General features: G+C 37.2%; 1 protein-coding gene across 4 annotated transcripts in view; it reads right to left on the reverse strand.

The window, feature by feature from the left end:
- Positions 1 to 19,224, reverse strand: part of IQUB (IQ motif and ubiquitin domain containing) — a 54,181-nt gene that overhangs the window by 13,173 nt on the left and 21,784 nt on the right. For all 4 annotated transcript variants that reach the window (XM_046670102.1, XM_046670104.1, XM_046670101.1 and 1 more), the window contains 3 exons: positions 17,584 to 17,794; positions 10,374 to 10,549; positions 2,434 to 2,604 (listed from right to left, as the gene is read on the reverse strand). In XM_046670102.1, coding sequence (XP_046526058.1) covers positions 2,434 to 2,604; positions 10,374 to 10,549; positions 17,584 to 17,794 — 558 coding nt within the window. The remainder of the gene's footprint in view (positions 1 to 2,433; positions 2,605 to 10,373; positions 10,550 to 17,583; positions 17,795 to 19,224) is intronic.

Here is a 19,224-nt window from a genome sequence, read left to right on the forward strand (position 1 = left end):
GCAAAGAACCCACATGAAGTATCTAATAGCTATACTTGAGAAATTCTTAGATTGAAATCACATGGCTCACTTAGATGGATCTAAATATGGCTGACATTTTTTCAGTTGTTATTTATAGTGAACCACTGATTATCATTTGAATATTTATACCTATATGCTCTGGCAATTTGGGTCTACTGATGATCAAAACAGACTGACCATGCAGAGTTACCCAATCCATTGCCTATGTACAAGCTTTGAAATAGTTCATACAAATGACAGCTCAGAGACAACTTATATCTCTATGCCATAAACTGAAGGAGGCATCTGGTAACTATCTTATAAATTTAGAGAATTCAAAGTCATTTTTCAGAAGCCAAATATTTTTAGATGAAATACTGATTTAATTTATTTATATTGACAATTACAAATGCTCGATGTTACCTTCAATTTGAGCTATAAAACACAAGAGCTTTACCAATGGCCCTAATGGTACTTAGGTTTTCCCCTTTCATTAGGAATATAGAAAACAAATCCATTGTAGTGAATCCTGTGACGTGGTGCCCAGACTACCCCTGCTTCAGAACTGAAGCACGAGGTCTCCCAGCTGCTGATAGGGTTGGCAGCTGGCAACTGTCAGCTGAGCCTCTCTCTGGATTGCCGTCAGCTGAAGAAAGCCATCTTGGCTGAAAATTGCTGGTATGTGGGAACAAAAAATAAATGGAGTCCTGATCCAGGTCCAGCTCACAATATGTCCACTGGGTTCTCAGATCCACCCAGTACTCATTTTCCTGGTCCTTGAACATATCATTGGAATGGAATACCTGGTAGTCAACGCAAGCCCCTTACCCTTGATTTCTTGATCTGTGGGGTAAGAGCTAACATGATGTGGAAGACCAACTTGAAGCCCCTGAAACTGCCCTACTCTGGAAACCAAGGTGGCGGAAGTAGAAATGGACCCATTTATTACTTGGGGAATTTCTGCATCCTGTCCCTGCAACTCTGGGCTCTTCAAGTTCAGAGGTCCTAATTCCTGGAGGGAAAATGCTTCTACCAGAGGATAGAGCAAGAGTCCTATTAAATTTTAAGCTACAGCTAATGCCTGGGCTCCTTAGGCCAAAAGACCTGGGGCTAAGGGAAGTGTCATATGCCTGTAGAGTTAATTGACCCTGATCTCTGAAAGGCAGTAGGGCTGTTACTACCCAATGGAGACAGGGAAGAATATGTTTGGCACCAAGGTAATGGGAATTTCTTGCTATATTCTTGCCCAATTTTGACAGTAAATGGAAGTCTAGTAGCCTCAGCCTGAGAAGAGCATAGTGATCTGTGGTCCAGACCTCTCAAGGGGTGGGTCATCCCTACAGGTGAGGGTGAGGAAATCTAAAATGGGTAGGAGAGGAAAGAGAATGAGTATCTGTTGCAGCCTTAAAAAACAGTGACAACATTAGAGGGCTGTAGTTATTTCACCAACCTTGCACTTGTAATTTTCCCCAGGACAAAAGAGCCTATCCAAATCTGGAGGAGCTGCTCTCAAACCTTAGAATATGAAGCTAGTGGGTCCAAGCAGCAGTATGTGTCATGTATGCTGTGTCCAGACGGGAAGTACTCATTCTCCCACTCCTGTGCACTGTTGGCTGACACTCTCAACTCAGTCCCTTTCTGAGAACTGCTTTGTGGTAAAGAGAGATGCCTCACCCAAAGTCACACCTCCTTCCCAGGGGACAGCCCACAACCAATAAATGGTCAATGTGGGAGTAAAATCTCCTGGCCCCTTGCCTCAATTCAGGACAACTCAAAAGGGCCTTCCCAGTTTCAGAGATCCCTGTGAGATTGGCTGAAATCATTGATGAGTTACATTTCTCCATCTGACCAAGCCTGTTATCTATTTCCTCACAGGTGTACTCTCAGATAAACTCCTGCACACTAATTTCCATCTCAGACGCTGCTTCTTGGGAACTTGACCTGGGACACCCATTTCATTTTCATTAAAAGCAGGACTAAAAACAGAAAATCAATAATGAATGAGAAAAAACAGACAAAAATACGTACACTGATGCTGCTTTAAAACTGCTAAAAATAAAATTTTCATTGAAAAGTGTCAGAATATATAGGCAATAGGTACTGTTTTATTGAACTGAGCTGAGTATTAATCTTATGCTATATATTTGCACCCATTGCATAGAAGGGATATATTTGCATTTAGAATATTCATTGTGCTATAGTTTCATTTACTATGTGTCATAATATATAGTTTGAGAAATTTTTGATAAATATTAATGCATAAACCACATTCTCCCAAAATTATACCAAAATAACATAGCTGTTGACAAAATAAAATTCATATATATAAATATTTATCTTTATAATGGCTTAATACAAAACATCTTGCTGATTTTAGTATTCAGTTTCTTTTATTGATAGTGATACCCCCAAGCTAAGAGAAAGTTAACATACCTTCACAGTGTGTTTAAGTGTCAAGAGTACATCCAGCCTCTCATCTTGAGAGATACTTTTCAGCATAATGCATTTATAGATGTTCTGCAGTTCTCGGGCTCTGATGGTAAACTGTGTATCCATTTCCATCATTTTGCCATCAAATGTTCTCCACATCTTTGGAGCTGAACACTTAAAAATAACATTATGTTTACAACTATCAGTTAATTAAAGGCTAAAAAATAATTTTGTTCCTTCTACTAAAAGTTAACCTTAATAGCATGTGCTTTGTGAATAAAAGTATCACTAAAACTTAAGAAAATTCATTGAAGAATTTGTAGACCATGGGAAAGTAAAACATTTTAGAGAAAAATCTGAGAGAGTTGTTCAGGTTGCAGAAGTGCAAACACTTCTACAAGATTCAGAATTTTCTACTAATTTGTACTAACTAGTATGTTGAACGGCTCGATGGGTATATAGAGTAACTCATTATCTGCCTGGCAAAAAGCATTGGCATTAGAATGCTAAAAAAAAATTATCTGCTTGGTTTAATTATATTCAGTTGTATAAATGTGTCTTGATCATGCCTTGCCAATGGAAGACAATCTGTGTAGACCAATTGTTACAATTCTCAATGTATTAGAGCTAAACGTAGCAAAAAGAACCTCTGTGAGATATGGTTTTGTTTCCTGTAAAGATAAATCTACAGCAAGTTCACAGTTCTTCACAAAGCAGATGTCCACAGTGACATTTATGTCACTCGCAACAATTTAAATCTTAGATTTGATATAATTTAAAGTTTAGATAGAAGTCCATGTATTTGAACAAGTCATCAGGAATATCGACTAGCCAAATAGAGAAATAACATAAAGCTGTATTTAGTATGACAGCATTATGAGGAATTTTTAGTTATAGCGTCAATTTACCTTTAATTTTTTTATGTTTCATATTAGCTAAATTACATTGAGAACTACAAAGTTATCTTCTAAAAACAACTGTTTAATATATTTTCAAAGTAATGGTACCATTTTCTGATCAAAGCCAAAATGCATGTTGTTCAGAGTTAGGAATCTTCATTAGAAACTTTAGATTCTCAGTTTTAGTTTTTTTTTTTTTTTAAAGATTTTATTTTTTTTTCTTTTTCTCCCCAAAGCCCCCCGGTACATAGTTGTATATTCTCCGTTGTGGGTCCTTCCAGTTGTGGCATGTGGGACGCTGCCTCAGCGCGGTTCGATGAACAGTGCCATGTCCGCGCCCAGGATTCGAACCAACGAAACACTGGGCCGCCTGCAGCGGAGCGCGCGAACTTAACCGCTCGGCCACGGGGCCAGCCCCTCAGTTTTAGTTTTAATCCAACAAATGAGAAGCTGTAGCCCCATAATTAATTTAAATTTTTAGAGCATAAATCTAATATTAAATAATGTATTGTTAATTAGCTGTCTGATAGAATTAGGTAAAATTTGTTAAGGATTATAAAAGGGAAATAGCTCAATAATAAAATATTTTATCATTTAATTATTATCATTTAGAAATAAAAAAATATTGTTTTAAATGGATACAGCCTTGTTTGGGGTAGGCATCAGAGTGCTTTGAAGTTTAATGCTTGTTTCAAAGCTCCTTTTAAAAGTTTTAAGGAATAAGCAATCTTAGGCTAAGTTTCATACTGCAATTTTCTAAAGTCTAACTAGTGTCTCAATCTTTGCATGAAATTTTCCTCAGGGTAGCTCTATTAAATGTAATTTCTTTTCTTCCAGTAATATGGACAATACCTTTTGTTCTGCAGGCTGGTAGCTTATTTCATTTGTAATAATCCAAGTATAATAACCTTTTAATGAAATGCCTAGTTCACCTACTTAATTGTATTTTTTCCAGCTGATGGACTGAGTTAACTCCACCTTCCCTCCAAGTCTTTATATCATCTACTATAGTATGATACAGCAGTATCTTAGATTTTTCCAAATATATTCATCATCCCAAACCTTCCCATCCTTCAATTTTTAACTCAAACCCTACCTTCTCCATAAAGATTCCTAACTACTATGGTTTGAACCAATGAAATCACTAGTATCTGAAATCCTAGTGTACTTATAAACACACACATACACACAAACAAGTATGTTGTGTTTCCATTTCAATCACTCAGGACAATGAAATTGGAATCCAAATTGTTCTATAATTATTTTATGTTTCTCAATTCTATTTCTCCCAAAAGATTATAAGAAATAGATTTCTCATGTAGTTCTGTCTATCTCACAGGGTCTACAATACTCATTCATTCAGTCAACAGATATTTATTGTGTTTACTACATATTAGTCAGTGTGCTAGGTACTGAGTAGATAAAATACTATCTTGATTTCGAGAACTCTCAAATCTAATGGAATATAAAGATAAGAAAATAAATAATTAAAATAAAGGATGATTATGCTTGATGATTGTAAGTAAAGAGGTAACTACAGGTTGCTATGAAGCACTTAACTGGTGAAAAGAAAATAGTATCTAAGATAAAACCTGAAGAATAACTAGGTGTTAGCCGGATTAAAGGGAACTGAGTTATAGAATCAAGGAATCCTAGATTTGAAGTTCAAGTTCCCCAGTGTTGGCACTGATAAGATAGAAAAAAATCTATTTGGCAAGCTTTTTTATACTTGGATGTATTTCTACCAACACTGATAACTTGGTCTTCAAGTCTGGCTTCTTTGATTTCAGGCCTTAAGGCGTTTTTTACTCTGATGCAGGAAAATGTCAGCTTTGCTTATTTCTCTTTCCTATTTCCTTTTTTCTTTGAACGCCTTGGCTATAATAAGAGACGTACAACAATCATGTTCTTAAATTGCTTCAGAAAACAGGAGCGTAATAAATTCCATTTAGCTGCCAACAAATGAGATAGAACAGACTCTGGAGCAGAGAAACAGAACAGCAGGAAGACACATTTCACTGAAGGGAAGGTGGAGAGATAACAAAAACCTTGAGAGTAGCAGCAGGCTTCCACAAAAGAGAAGAAATGTGCACTGTGAGAGGAAGTCTTTTCTTCCTCCTAAATTAATACTCAAGTCCCAAAGAACATAAACTAAGAATAACCCTAACCCCCTAAAAGCGACTGGGTAGTGATCAATTTTTCTTTTACACAGTGAAGGGGTTTTGTTCATCCACAGATGACACCCCTGTGGACCCTTGAGCTCAGAGAAAGGCAAGCATGGGCCACATTTTTCTATGCCATTAGCTGTTGGCCACCGGAATATGGGACAGAAAGAAAACATTTAAATGACACAGCTAACATAGATTGCAGTATTTTAGCTTGTGATTGTGAGAAGTGTGTGAATCAAAGAAATAAATGACCTTGACTCTAGGGAAAACCTTTTGCAGAAATTCAAACGGTCTCTTTATACAATTTGGGTTAAGAGCACTCAAGCCACATCAGAAACTGGCTGATGATTGTTTATTCAGATTTCTCAACTTGAATTTCTTCACCTCTGTCAACTTGTGAGTTTTAAACATTTGATAACCTGTGGAGGTCAATGTTTGATGTGTTAAAATTACAATTTATCTAACTAAAGCTTTAAAAAAAATCTTGAGATTAAGCTCTTAGTGGAGAATGAAAGCTTAGTATGGAGTCCTTAATAATTGATTGGTTCAATGCCTTGATTAGACTAATTTAAAATCATATCATTCATTACTCAGAGAAACTCTATATTCAGGATAAGAAGATAAAAAATAAAACATTAGTTCAATGAACCACATAATATTTAGATTCAATGATGTGAAACTAAAATCAAAACATAAAATTTTATTCTCCAAAGTCATTTCCAGTTAACAGAAAGGAAATATTCTCTTTTCATATCTATATGCTATGGTGCTAAATGCAGATCTTAAAATCTGCATTATGGCTCTGGTTGTTAGTTTTGACATTTGAAGAAACTCTGATCTTGTCTGGCTTCAGGGGTTAATTATAAGCTATTTTTTTCTTAGCAATCAAAACAACTGAAGAACAGTAAGTTACATCAAGTTTTATGAAATCAACACTGACTGCTCTTGAATACGAGACACAATGCTAGGCATGGGGGGGAGGGAAGGTGGGCAAGCATAAAGAGGAATACACATTGTACAAGTATCTACAACAAAAGATTAACTGTAAAATGTATCTTAATTGTTTTCTATGATGTTTAATTTGGCATCATATACAAAAAGAAGATTAAAATGATTTTGTATTAGAATAACAAAGATTTTATAATTTACTATAACAGGTAAAAGCAGGCCAAAAGTCACTATTATTCACTATTTTTAAAGACTGGACTAATTAGGCCATGTAATGGACCGGGGATTGACATCAAGTATAGTTGTTCCATTCTGTGGTTGTGTTTTTCTTGCCCTATACAACCCTTTGGTCAAAACTGAGGTAAAATTCCCTTGTATCAGCTAAAATGTCTATTTCCTCTAAATCTCAGCCGTGGGATTGGTGAGATTAACTGGTTTATCACCTGGGGTGACTGTGGGTTTAGAACTCCAGTTCTAAGATCTATGACCCACAAAAAGCCTTTCCATTGATTTCTACAAGTTCTTGTGGCTAATGTTTTCCATCCTTCCTTCAACCTTCTGGTCTTGCAACTTGTGTGCTTCCCTGAGTCAGTCTAGATATTAAGGCCTGATCATTTCCCTTGTTTCCTCTCCTCTTAGCAAAAAGAAATCATCTTGCACTTAATATTTCATTTATTTAGTAAGCTAACTAAAGAAGTCACAAGAAGCCATGTTGTACCCCATTGCCTTCCAATTGTCTCTTCACTCTACTTTCTTTTTCTCCTGGCAATACTCAAATACCTCCATTTTTAGGGCCAGGCTGGTGGTGCAGTGGTTAAGTTCTCTTGTTCCACTTTGGGGGCCTGGGGTCCCTCAGTCCAGATCCCAGGTGCAGATGGACACACCACTTGTCAAGCCATGCTGTGGCAGGCATCCCACGTATCAAGTAGAGGAAGACAGGCATGGATGTTAGCTCAAGGCCAGTCTTCCTCAGCAAAAAGAGGAGGATTGGCAGCAGATGTTAGTTCAGGGCTAATCTTCCTCAAAAACAAACCCAAAAAACCTCCATTTTTCTGGCACAGAGCAATTCTTCCTACACTCAGGATCCTTCAGGGTTTCAGATTCTACCCCAAAATCAAAATCAAATTATCAAAATATTTACAAAAAACAAAAACAAAAAATAGATCTTCCTTCCTCATAGGAATCCTGATGAACAAAATTTCCCCCCCTATTTTTTGGGGTAAAATTTAAAGCCCTCTTAGAATGTTGTACTTCATGAGAAAGAGTAATGGTTGTCCACTGCTCCAGAGTCATTATTATATGTTGGGACTTGATAAAATTTTGCACTCTTCGTAATTCAAAAAATGTTTAGAGATAATGCTAGACATGAGGCCTGGTGGGAGGGTGTAAAGTCATAAAGAAGAAGAGACAGTGTATAAGTATTTACCACAAGAATTTAAAATAGTTTACAGGAAACAAAACAGCAGAGAAAGCACAAGTGGGAAATCCTGTAGAAGGTGCAGCCTCATTAGTAAGGACGGGTGGGTACCAACCATCTTCCCTGTCCATTGGCGCCTCAGAGGCCTCCAGCTCCTTCAAACACTCTTACGCCCTGGGTCCATGTTGTCCTCTGGTAAGGTTAACAATCAGACACATAAGGAACACAGTTCCCAGTGGTAAAGCTGGATTCAAGATAAAGTAACTTGCTAAAGAAATAAATTTAGTTCAAAATATGACTCTGGAGAAGTAGGAGTATTATCGCTTCTATACAGTAGACTCATCTTTCCTAGAATGAAGATATTCAATAATTTGAAATGATAGTATCTACATTGCATAATTTCTTGTTAATACATGAAATATAAAATTACACAACAATTATTTCTGCCACTTATTTTTCCTCCTTGCCTCCTTCCACAAGCATTTATTGATACTCTGTGTTAAGCACCATGTGAGAACATGAGAATACAGAGACAAAAGACAGCTCTTGCCTTCAGAAGCTCAGAATCTGGGAAGGATTCAGACATGTAAACAGATATAATAAAACTTGACCACTCAATATTAAGACAGATGTGAATCAGAGTCTCATGAAAGCATATAGTACAGGCTAAAGTAGCAGCATTAGCAGATCTTTTCTGGAAGAAGAGGCATCTGAGCTTGTTTTGAAGGATGCGTAGCTGGCTACTGAGGAAGGAAGGAAAGGAAGTTTCACGGGGAGACAACACCAGATGCAAAAGCATTAAGAGCACCTGGTCTTTCTGAGGATGTGTGCGTAACTGAGCATGGCTAGAGCAGTGCGGCTGCAGTGAGTGAGGAGAGACAACAGTGGGATGGGTGAGGAGTGCTGAGAATCGATTATGAAAATCCTTGTTCCCTGAGGGCAGCGAGGAGTGGCACGGGCAGAGTTATGTTTAATGAGGTCACTATGGCTGCAGTGTGGATGATGAAGGACGGAACTGAGAAGTGAGACAGGAGGCCAAGAGCCTAATTTGGAGACATAAAGTAATCCAAATGAGGAGGAAAGCCAGTTCAATTAAACTAGTGTCAAGTTCACACACACAAGACAAGACTTGTCTCAGGACAGGGAGATAGGGAGATACGGAAGGAAGAGAGAGGAGCTGCCCCATAGCATCTCCTCGGAAGCCTCCCATCCTTTTGCATTTCAGCAGGATCACAAGGCATTGCACCAAGACTTCGATTAGCTGCAGTTCAAGTCTTTGCCTACATGGCCTATTTGGATACATGTAAGGTCATCAGGGTGCCATGGCAGAGCCATTTCCCTAAGCAGTGGGAGTGAGTTTGGAAATAACAAAATAAAGAATTGAGGAAACTATTAAAGTAATAGAACAAACAGGATGGGCGCTGGACGGGATGTCAAGAAAAATGCCCAGATTTCTGCCTGAAGCAACTGAATAGATGATGAAACATTCATGGAGATAAATTATGTGAGTGCTACAGAATAGGATCAGTGTGGAGGAAAGGGGTGGAGGAATGGTGAGATTATATGACTGGGGAGTTGACATGTCAACTTGAGGTGAATTCTTGGGACATCCAAAGCACAATGGCAGTAAGCAATCAGAGATGTGATTCGGAAGCTCCTAAGAAAGGTCTGGTCTGGAACTGAAGGAAGTACCAGGATACAGATAGTAGTTAAAGCCACAGGAAAAACTGAGATCAACCAGGAGTAAGTAAGCTAAGAGAAAGGCATTTATAGTATCCAAAAAATATGGTTTTTAAGAAGGAATGTTCTCAAATAAAAATCATACATCTAGATCACTATATGCGAATATCTTGCATTCCATTCCTCTTCTTCTTGCGGCTGGATTGGCTTTTAATTGTTTGGAAAGATCAGGTTTATAAAAGGAAATTGGTCACTATGGAAACAGACTATTCAATATTAAGCAGGCAGTTTCACCACGAAAAGGTAATTACTTTAGTTTTTCCCTTAATTGCATGTTTTCAATAATCATATATCCTTTTGGTCAGAAATTTCCAATCAGTTAATGACCTGGTGAGCAAAGGCAAAAACACCAGTCTGCAGCTATTTTCCCTAGGTCGTTTACTATGGGGACACCCTAAACTCAGACATTTTGTGACTTCACTACTCCATTTTATCAGGGTGTGCGATTCATCTGATTTCTATAGTCAGCCTAAATCTAAATGAACAGAGTCACAAGCAAAGTGTCTCCGTTTTTCCCTTCATGGTCAAATCCTTTTTGTTAAGAACATGTTAATCTCACGTTACTTATCAATCATTATTCTAGGCTGGAGTTAAAATCTAAAGCTGTATCAAAAGAAAGAAAAAAATAAATAGAATTTAAAGAAATATGTCGCCAAAATGCTAAATAAAATTCAAGCAAATTCTTAAAATGTAAGTCTCTTCTTTAGTTCATTACCTTACATTTTTAAACTCAGGATACATTCACATTTAAATAATTGTTACTTCACTAACCTTATCCAAAAAAGCTTGTATTAATGCTTCCTGGTTCGCCATATAAGCGACGTATCTATGTCTCCCAATGGAAGCAATTATCTGGGTCTCTTTTTCCAGAAGTTCACACAAAGCAGCTTTCCTTTCAGCTCCAGTGAAAGACTGGTTAATATGTGCAAGTTCTTCTCGCTGCCAGACTGGAGGAATAGCATGAAAGACTCTTGAGTTTTCAAAATCGCACATCTTTACAGAGCATTTTTACCATCACATCCTGACAAGCAATATTTTATTTTTGTATCAGTTTAAATAAAATTATACCTGAATAGAATCATTCATATTGTACATCTGATATACGAAAAAACAGGATGAAATAGAAGCTGAGAGACTTAAAGCAATAAAAGTAGTCAAACAAGCAGAAGCCAAAAGAAATCAGTACAGATAATGTGAAATTATGCCTCTAAGCAAGCACGCTTACTCTTCAGTATTGAAAAAAACATGGCTTGGGTTTGCGGCCATGAATGTGTACTACTCAGATCTCCCTTCCAGAGAGTACCTGTTGTGAGGAGTACAGGTAGTTAACCGTACAGGTACAGCACTTCGGATCTGCTGCCACTTTGGAGCAGAGACCACATTCCCCTCAAATCTCTCAGTCAATGCCTGAGAACCATGGGGGATTCAGGGCCTGGTTCCCAACAACATCTGTCCAACAGCGGTCTCTTCTGTGGTCAATCGTTGCCTCTGAGCTGACCACTGGGCTGCCTTAGACTTCCTCAGATCTGTGTCTGTTTGAGGCTCTCTATCTTTCATCCTCTCCTTCCCTCTCTCAACTTTCTCAGGTATGAAACAACACCTCAACCTGAAGACTTTCCTCACCTTTCCCTGCTCTCTCTCCCCTTTATCTTTCACTCCAACTCCATCTTGTTGTCTGCTTCCCCCAGGACCCGAATTGACACAGTTCGATGTAGAATTGTTGACTTCAATTGGCTCCTTCATTACCAGCACTGAGGTACCATTTTCAATTTCTTTACAAAACCCTAAGTTATAGCAGCAACTGTTATAAAGTAATTGCATTTACTATACTCTTTACTCAAACCAATGAATTGTTAAAATAATATTTGTAATACTTTAAAGTGTTAGTTACTATCAACAAAAAATAAATTGCATGAAACACATCCTGAGACCAAACCATACAATGCTAAAGAGCAGTATTTTAATAAACTCATTTTATCTAAACAGTAATCCCACATTCTCAAAATGAACCTTCATCAGAAAATATGGATTACTAGGTCCTATCCCAAACTTAAATAAGTCAAAATTTCTGGGCTCAGATATATGCATTTTAACAAGTGTTCCATTCAAGTCTTACACACACAAAATTTGGGAAAGAAAACTGTTTTAAATCCCACATTTCAAAAATGTCAAATGTATTCACATTAACAGAAGCACAGTGTTGGAAAGAACCTTAGAAATTAAATAGTTCAATACTCATCCCCCATTTAAGACAGTATCCTCCCCTCAGCAGCTTGAACAGTTTAATTTGCCCACCCTGGTCCTGGTACCAGCCTGTGAGGCACATAGTCTATTCTTTGGACCACACGGCATCCCTTTGAGTATCTGAAGATAGCTGTCACATTCCACTTAGGCTTTCTCTTTTCCAGACATGAACACTTTCTTTTCTTAAATCACACATCATTTGACATAATTTCATGTTCAATCCAGGTGAAGCTCCTCTGGTTTATCACAGTACCTCTTTAACATGTGGCAACCAAATTTCTGACAAGATGGAGGTTTATACACAGGCTGCTAAGCCCTCTCTCCTAAATGCCTATGGAAATGATACAAGCAACATAAGATGCTGGAGGGGAGGGAGAGACCTGAATCAGTGCTGGAAATCAGAGAGGGGTGTGGTCCACACGGTAGAAACCTTGGGGGAATTTCTTCAAGCTATCCCGCAGGTACTGCTGGGAGACACTGTCAGAGGTACAAACGTCATCCCCCAAACTGCTGCTGTTCTGTCTCAGAAAGTGGAGGCTGGAGCAGAGGAGGCAATAACCCTTAATTCAATGACTCAGAGCTAGAGAAAGGGGAAGCTATGAACCCACTTGATAATGTATACCATGTGTAAGAAAGTCTTTGAAAAACTTTATGAAGGATGCCTATATTTCAGATGACTACAGAAAATAGTAATAATCATAACTGTTTATGCAAAAAAAATCAAAAGCTGAAAGCATAAAGCAAGATGAGAGAAGCAAAATCAAGTATAATAATTATATCTTAAAATATGAAGTGGTTAAATTTTTCTGCTGAAAATAAAGTAGAATAATTTTTAAAAATCTAATGACATGATGTTTTTGGGAGGCACACTTAAAACAAAGTGACACCAAAGGTTAAAGGTTAAACATAAAAGGTTGGCAGATATGAACAAAAAAAGAAAGCACAAGCAGCAATATTAATATATAGAAAATAGAGGGGGAAACAGTCAAAATTCACTCCTTCAAGTAGATGATTTTATGATGAAAGGTATGACTCTCACGAATGTTTATACACAAAAACACATCCCATGAAACTATATAGAGCAAAACGTCTATCAGCTGCAAACACTGCTGTGGTGAGTATATTTTATATTATATAAACATAAAGGAAATACAAATGAGTTACTCTACAACAGCGTCAAGTAAAGAAATATTAAAAGCATAAAAAATGTTTGAACAATATGCTTAACAAATTTAAATTAATTAATACACATCAAGCTCTGCACACCAAATGCTGAAAATATGCCTTATTTTTAAAGATCTATGAAGCCTATATATAAATTTATATAAATTCTAGGAGTAGGAATGAAAGGAAACACAAAATCCCCAATTCAGAAATGCTGAAAATTGCATTTTTTGACCACAGTACAATTAAACTAGAATTCATAGCAAAAGTTTAAAAAGAAATATTCCCAATTCCTCGGAAATGTAAGAAATACTATCAAAAATAACATTTTAAACAAGTAAAAAGAATGTCCACTATTAAGGAAAGAAAAAAATATTACCTATCAAAATGCATGGGATGTTGGAGTAAGGTAAATAAATAAACCTCATAAATAAACCTCAAATTCAAATCAGGTACCTGTGAAAAGTGTGTGGGAAGGCAGTTATAAAAAGCTGTAATGCGTGCGACAGTTAATCATAAGCCTTCTCTGGAAAGTCATGGCTTCTGTGTACCTCTCCCTTTCTCCATGATGATTTAAAGATAACTGAGAGTGGTTGTGAAAATTACTTTGATACCCCGGTATACACATCCGGACAGGGAAACTGAACTCATTTAAGCCATGTTTGTTCCAGTTCTTCATAGAAAAGAGAAGCAAAACAGAGGGCGAAACAGTGACCTACTGTTCTTTATTCGAACAAATAGTTCAAAAAGTCACTTTAGTCTCTGACACTTATCATAAGCTTCAGTTCATTCCAGGTTTTCGGTGCCTTTTGCATGTAGCAACCTTGGTTTTGAATTTGCAGAGTATCTCCTATAATTGCAATTCCTAGCAAACACAGGAATCAGGAGCAGCTAGACAAAACTGAGTTTATATCTGATTTGATAGTTTCCAGAACTATACAGAGAAGACATTGAGGAAAACAAAAGAGATTCTGTCCTCTTTCATAAAACGTACGTTCCCCAGGGATGACAATTAAAAACAAACAAAATCTGGGGTGCTGTATTAGTCTGCTACAGCTGCCAGAACCAAGTACCACAGACTGGGCGGCTTAAACAACAGAAATGTATTTCCTTCTATCCTGGAGGGACAGAAGTTGAAGGTCAAGGTGATGGCAGGGTTCATTTCTACGGAGGGTCTCTCTCCTGGCCTTGTAGATGGCCATCTTCCTCTGATACCTTCACATGATCTTTCTGTGCGTGTCTGTGTCCTAATCTCCTCTTCTTAATAAGGATGCCAGTCACACTAGATTAAGTCCCACCCGTACGACCTCACTTTTTCTTAATTACTTCTTTAAAGTCCCTATTTCCAAATATAGTCACATTCTGAAGTGCTGGGGGTTAGGACTTAAACATACGAATTTTGGGGGAAACACAATTCAGCCCATAACAGATGTCAATAACCACCAATATTTCAAAGAAAAAGATATTAAAGGAATTGGTTCATTTGCAAGAATGTATTCATCTTATCTCCTTAACTTATCTTCTTGGACAAATCACTTAATTTCCAGGGTCTGAAGCTCAACTATAAAATGAAAGGACAGGACTAGTATCTAGACTCCGGACACATTATAAAATTTCTGAGATCTAACTTGCAATTTCCAAACAAGAAATAGCAGAAGATATAGTATTTGTCCACCACTGGCAGTTTATATGCATATGCTTTTCAAAAGTCTCATCACAGACTAGAAGCCTGAATAGAGAGAACCAAGAAAGATTCAAATTGAAAGCACAGGGCCAGATATGTCAATGGACTGGGCCCAGGTAGTCTCCAGAAGGTAGAAGTGAGGGTACCTTGAGATCAAGAGGTAATAATGAGAAAAGAGTCAGAAAACACAGTTAACACAAGTCAAAACATGGCAAAGGGTTAGAAGAGTCAATTCAACCAACATTTACTAGACATAATGAGAAGGTCCTATCAGGTGTCATAGGTACAAAAGTAAACAGTTAAGAGATTAGTGTGTACAGAACATCGTGGGTCAAGGAAAAGAGGCTCTGAGCTCAACCTGTGCTGTCAAGAGAGGTTTCCTAATGATGATGATCCCTATGCTGATTCTGAGCTAAGAGTGACAATTTAGATCAATGAAAGAAGTCACTCTCAACACACTGCTGCAAGAAAAAATAAAGACATAAAAATCAAACATTGTTGCCTTGAGTTTATCTTGGCTATGATACATTATATAAGCTTATGTAGTTAAATTCATCTTCTTAAATTGATATCATTTTGCTTTTACTACCGAGGGACAGATTACCTGGAGGAAAAGTTAAACTTCCTATTAGGAGTTGTAATTCAAACTCTGCAATTGTCACTATGAGCCACAAGAGGGCAGCAGTTTCCAAGACTGGAGTTAAGAATATGGAATGAAAACTCCATTAAAAAGAAGAGCAGTATAAATTATTGAGCTTGTGAACCAGAAATTTTAACTGCAACAAAACATAACTCAATTATTATTCTGAGAGTCTTAATTTGGATGTTAGGGCTGGAAGAAAACTAAGAGATGCCTCTTTTATGTAAGAAATTTCATTTTCATTTTCTTCCATATAAATCATGTGTAGACATATAAAATATATCTGTTCTACTTTAATAGAAAATTTGTATAAAATTATTTACCCTATATGAGTAACTAAAATATGCATGTCTTTGTACATTTTTAAGCACTTTCATAACTGTAATATTTTGTATTTTTCACTTTATAAAGGTGACAGAAATTATTAAGTCCTTTGGCAGATGAAGAAACTGAGGCTTAGGAAAAGTGAGTAACTTGTCCAAGTTAACACCACTAGTAAGTAAAAAAGGTAGAACCTCATTCAGCATGTTTTCTATTATTTTGCACAGTTGCCTGTTAACCAAACAAAACAACAATGGCATCCTTTGGTTTATTCATATATGAATTTGGAATATTATTTGAATAGAGTTCCACAATAACTTTACTTTTGTACTTGTCAATAAGATCTCCAACAGACACCCTGCTAACGGTGCTCTCTAACTACTGACACTTAGAAATAACCTTTATTTTCATCTGACAGGGAAAATAGAAACAGAAGTGAAATTTAAGGTAAAACAGAGAGTATTTGCAGAGGTCAACAACCAGGAGAAAAGGGGAGCAGACGTACAAGCCTGGGGAGCAGGCTTAACTGTTACCTCAGACACTGCCACATTCCCAAAGCCACTCAATTTGCATGTTACCAAAGAGACAAATTTAGTAAAACTGCTTGTTAATTGTATCATCTTCAGTAAACAGCATATTATCGTACAGCTTTTTAAATAGAACCAATATCCGACACCTAAAATCGCATTCAATTAGACAGGAAACATTGACTTAAATCACAGAACACACAATAACATTCACAAACAAATAGTGTATAAATAAATAAAGAAACAAAATTTGCTTTAAGTTCATGGTATGGATAATCATAGAGAAGTCAGAGACTGTTTTCTCTTGGGATAAAAAGACCCTGTTCAACTAAAAAAAAAAAAACTGAGGCTATTTTTAATTTTTAAAATTCTTCTATGTCATCACAAGAGTCCAACTTCTCCACTTTCTGGCACATAAGGTAATAAATAACTCCTCCATTGCAGTTACTTTCACTTGAGCAGGTACTCCTGGGAAAGCAGAAGCTAGAGAGAGCTGCATTACTACATCCTGGGTTTCCCCTTCATTCATTCACTCATTTATTCCACCAATATTTGTTGGGATGTGAGCTAAGCACAGAAAAAGAGAGATCACCAAAAGGGCACATTATTCTTTTATGGAGCTCACAGTCCAGTGGTGAAAATTAATGTTAAACAAAAGATGTACAGATCGTGATGATATAAATGAAAAGTCTGGGGTGCAGTGAGAACCGCGAGATGACAATAGAATATCCAAGTTGTATCGTCAGTCACAAAATCCTTTGCGTGGGTGACATTTAAGCTGAGATTGGAAGGTGGGCAATGGGAAAAGGCTTCCAGAAGAGCAGTGTGTCTCCTGCCCTGAGCAGGGAGTGCTTGGCTTGTTCAAGTAACTGAAGCTTTTAACTGTATCAATGCCCAGCACACATCCTGTGCGAGAACTGAGGCATAAAAGTCAAATGCGTAGGGAACGTACCTTTGTATAGTATCATTAATGGAGGGGCATTGAAAGGTATTGCCAAGCCCCTCTTCTAAGGAGCAGAAGCAGAGACAGGATGCTAGATCGGGGGATTTGAGAGAGTTCAGCTCAGTTCTCCAATCCCCAAGACCATCAGAGAACCAGCTTGGACAATACTTTCTCACAGGGATGAGGATCAAATGAGATAATATAATAAAAGTGCATAATTTACAGAGCAGTATACACATTTTATCTACCCATTGTTAATATAAAGCATTTCAAGTTTTATTCCAGCCTTAATTCCTGAAATTACTAAGAAATTACTCATCTTTTAAAATTCTCTAGTACACATTCCCAAGACATCTTCCTAAAATAAGGTCTTCCTTTTATCTTTAGTAAACCTGATTTTCCTACGAATAAAAAAATCATAAAATTAATATTTTATGCAAAACCTACTTGAAACTTACATTCTAGAGCATTATAAAGAAGTTCGAAATCTTCTTTTGTTTGAGGATTATGCCTCCGGTAATAGTCCAATTGCATCCATGCTTCTTTTTCTCTTGTCTTCCTTACTTCTTCCTGTGCTTGCCACTCCAACCTTAACATTTTCTGCTTTTTTAATTCCTTGACCACAATTTTAGCGTGCCATTGTCTGTAGTAGGTCTGTAGCACTAGTACCTATAGTTAAATTAAAAGGAAATAAAAAGTGTCTATCATCAACTTTATTGGACAATAACAAAAGGCAACGATGATTATTTCTATTCCAATTCAATAAGTACTAAAAAATACTGAGAGTCTAGTTTTAACTCTATGCCAGATCTTCTCACAGACATTCTAACATAAAAGTCACGGATAATCACACCAGCTGTTTGACCTTGAAATCTAGCAAATACACCTTCACAGGAGGCAGTTAATACAATGCTTAAGAGCACAGGCTGTGGAGTAAAACTTAGTTTAAATTTCCCCTCAGCTCCTCACTAGATGTTTGGTTCAGAGTAAGTCACTTGCCATCTCTGTGCCTTAGTACCCTCATCTGCAAAATAGTAATAATAACGGTATACGTAAAGTGCTTAGTTCAAACCCGGTGCATTGCAAGTCCTCAATAAATAATATTATTGTTATTAACATTATCTTTAGTTTACCTTAATTGTCATTAGCTTAGGCTCATATTTAAAACAAAATTGTATTTCCTAAACACATAGCAGGTAGCTTATGTGTGAAAACCACCAAAGGCAGGTTAGGAAAAGGGAGACATGTAAACAAGTATTTATTAAATTGTGAGAAATATAAACATGTCTGAGGGTACAGTGTAGTACCAGATCCTCAAAAAGCATACAATATAGCGGAGAGAGTTTGTATTTACTAAACTCATAAATAAAAATAAAGTGTGGAGAGGCTTGATCAAGACTGAGGACAGAGAATAGGCTGACATCCCTTTCCCTCATCCCAACCCCCGATAATTACAGAAAATTATACGAGCAGAAATCAACAAAGACATTAGAAGGAGTCCTCCAAAGGAACAGATACTTTGAAGAATCCCCTTAAGAAAGGAGCCCGGTGGAACAGATTGAAGAAGGAATCTCCAGCCTAGTCATGCGCTGCAGAGGCAAGCTAGGAAGCACCACAGTGAACCTGAGACTGCCGCAGGCCCCAAACTGCACGGTCGTGTGAGCAGAAGGGGCCTTGGGGCAACTAACAAATTCTAGACAGAATGAAGAAAGTGGATTAGAGAAATTTCTCAAAATATAATAGAAGATTTCCCAAAACTAAAGGAAGATATGAGCTCTTGGATGGAAAGGTCCGTCCGTCACCAAGTCTCAAGCACATCACACGAAGATCACTAAGGATAAAATGAAAATCCCGAAAGCATCCAGAAAGAGGAAACAAAGAACCTAGAATCCAACTGACATCACTTTTTAATCAAATACAGCTTCAAAGTTACAAAGGAAAATAATTTTGAAAATAAGTTGGAATCTAACCTTTTACACTCACTCACACTAAAATCCAAGACTGAGGTTCATTCAATAGGACTTGGATGGTTTACCTCCCATGCATAATCTCTGAAGGAATTACTAGAGAATGTGTCTCAGCAAGAACAATAAATGAAA

Source organism: Equus quagga, chromosome 8 (assembly GCF_021613505.1).
Source record: "Equus quagga isolate Etosha38 chromosome 8, UCLA_HA_Equagga_1.0, whole genome shotgun sequence".
NCBI classification, from domain to species: Eukaryota; Metazoa; Chordata; class Mammalia; order Perissodactyla; family Equidae; genus Equus; species Equus quagga.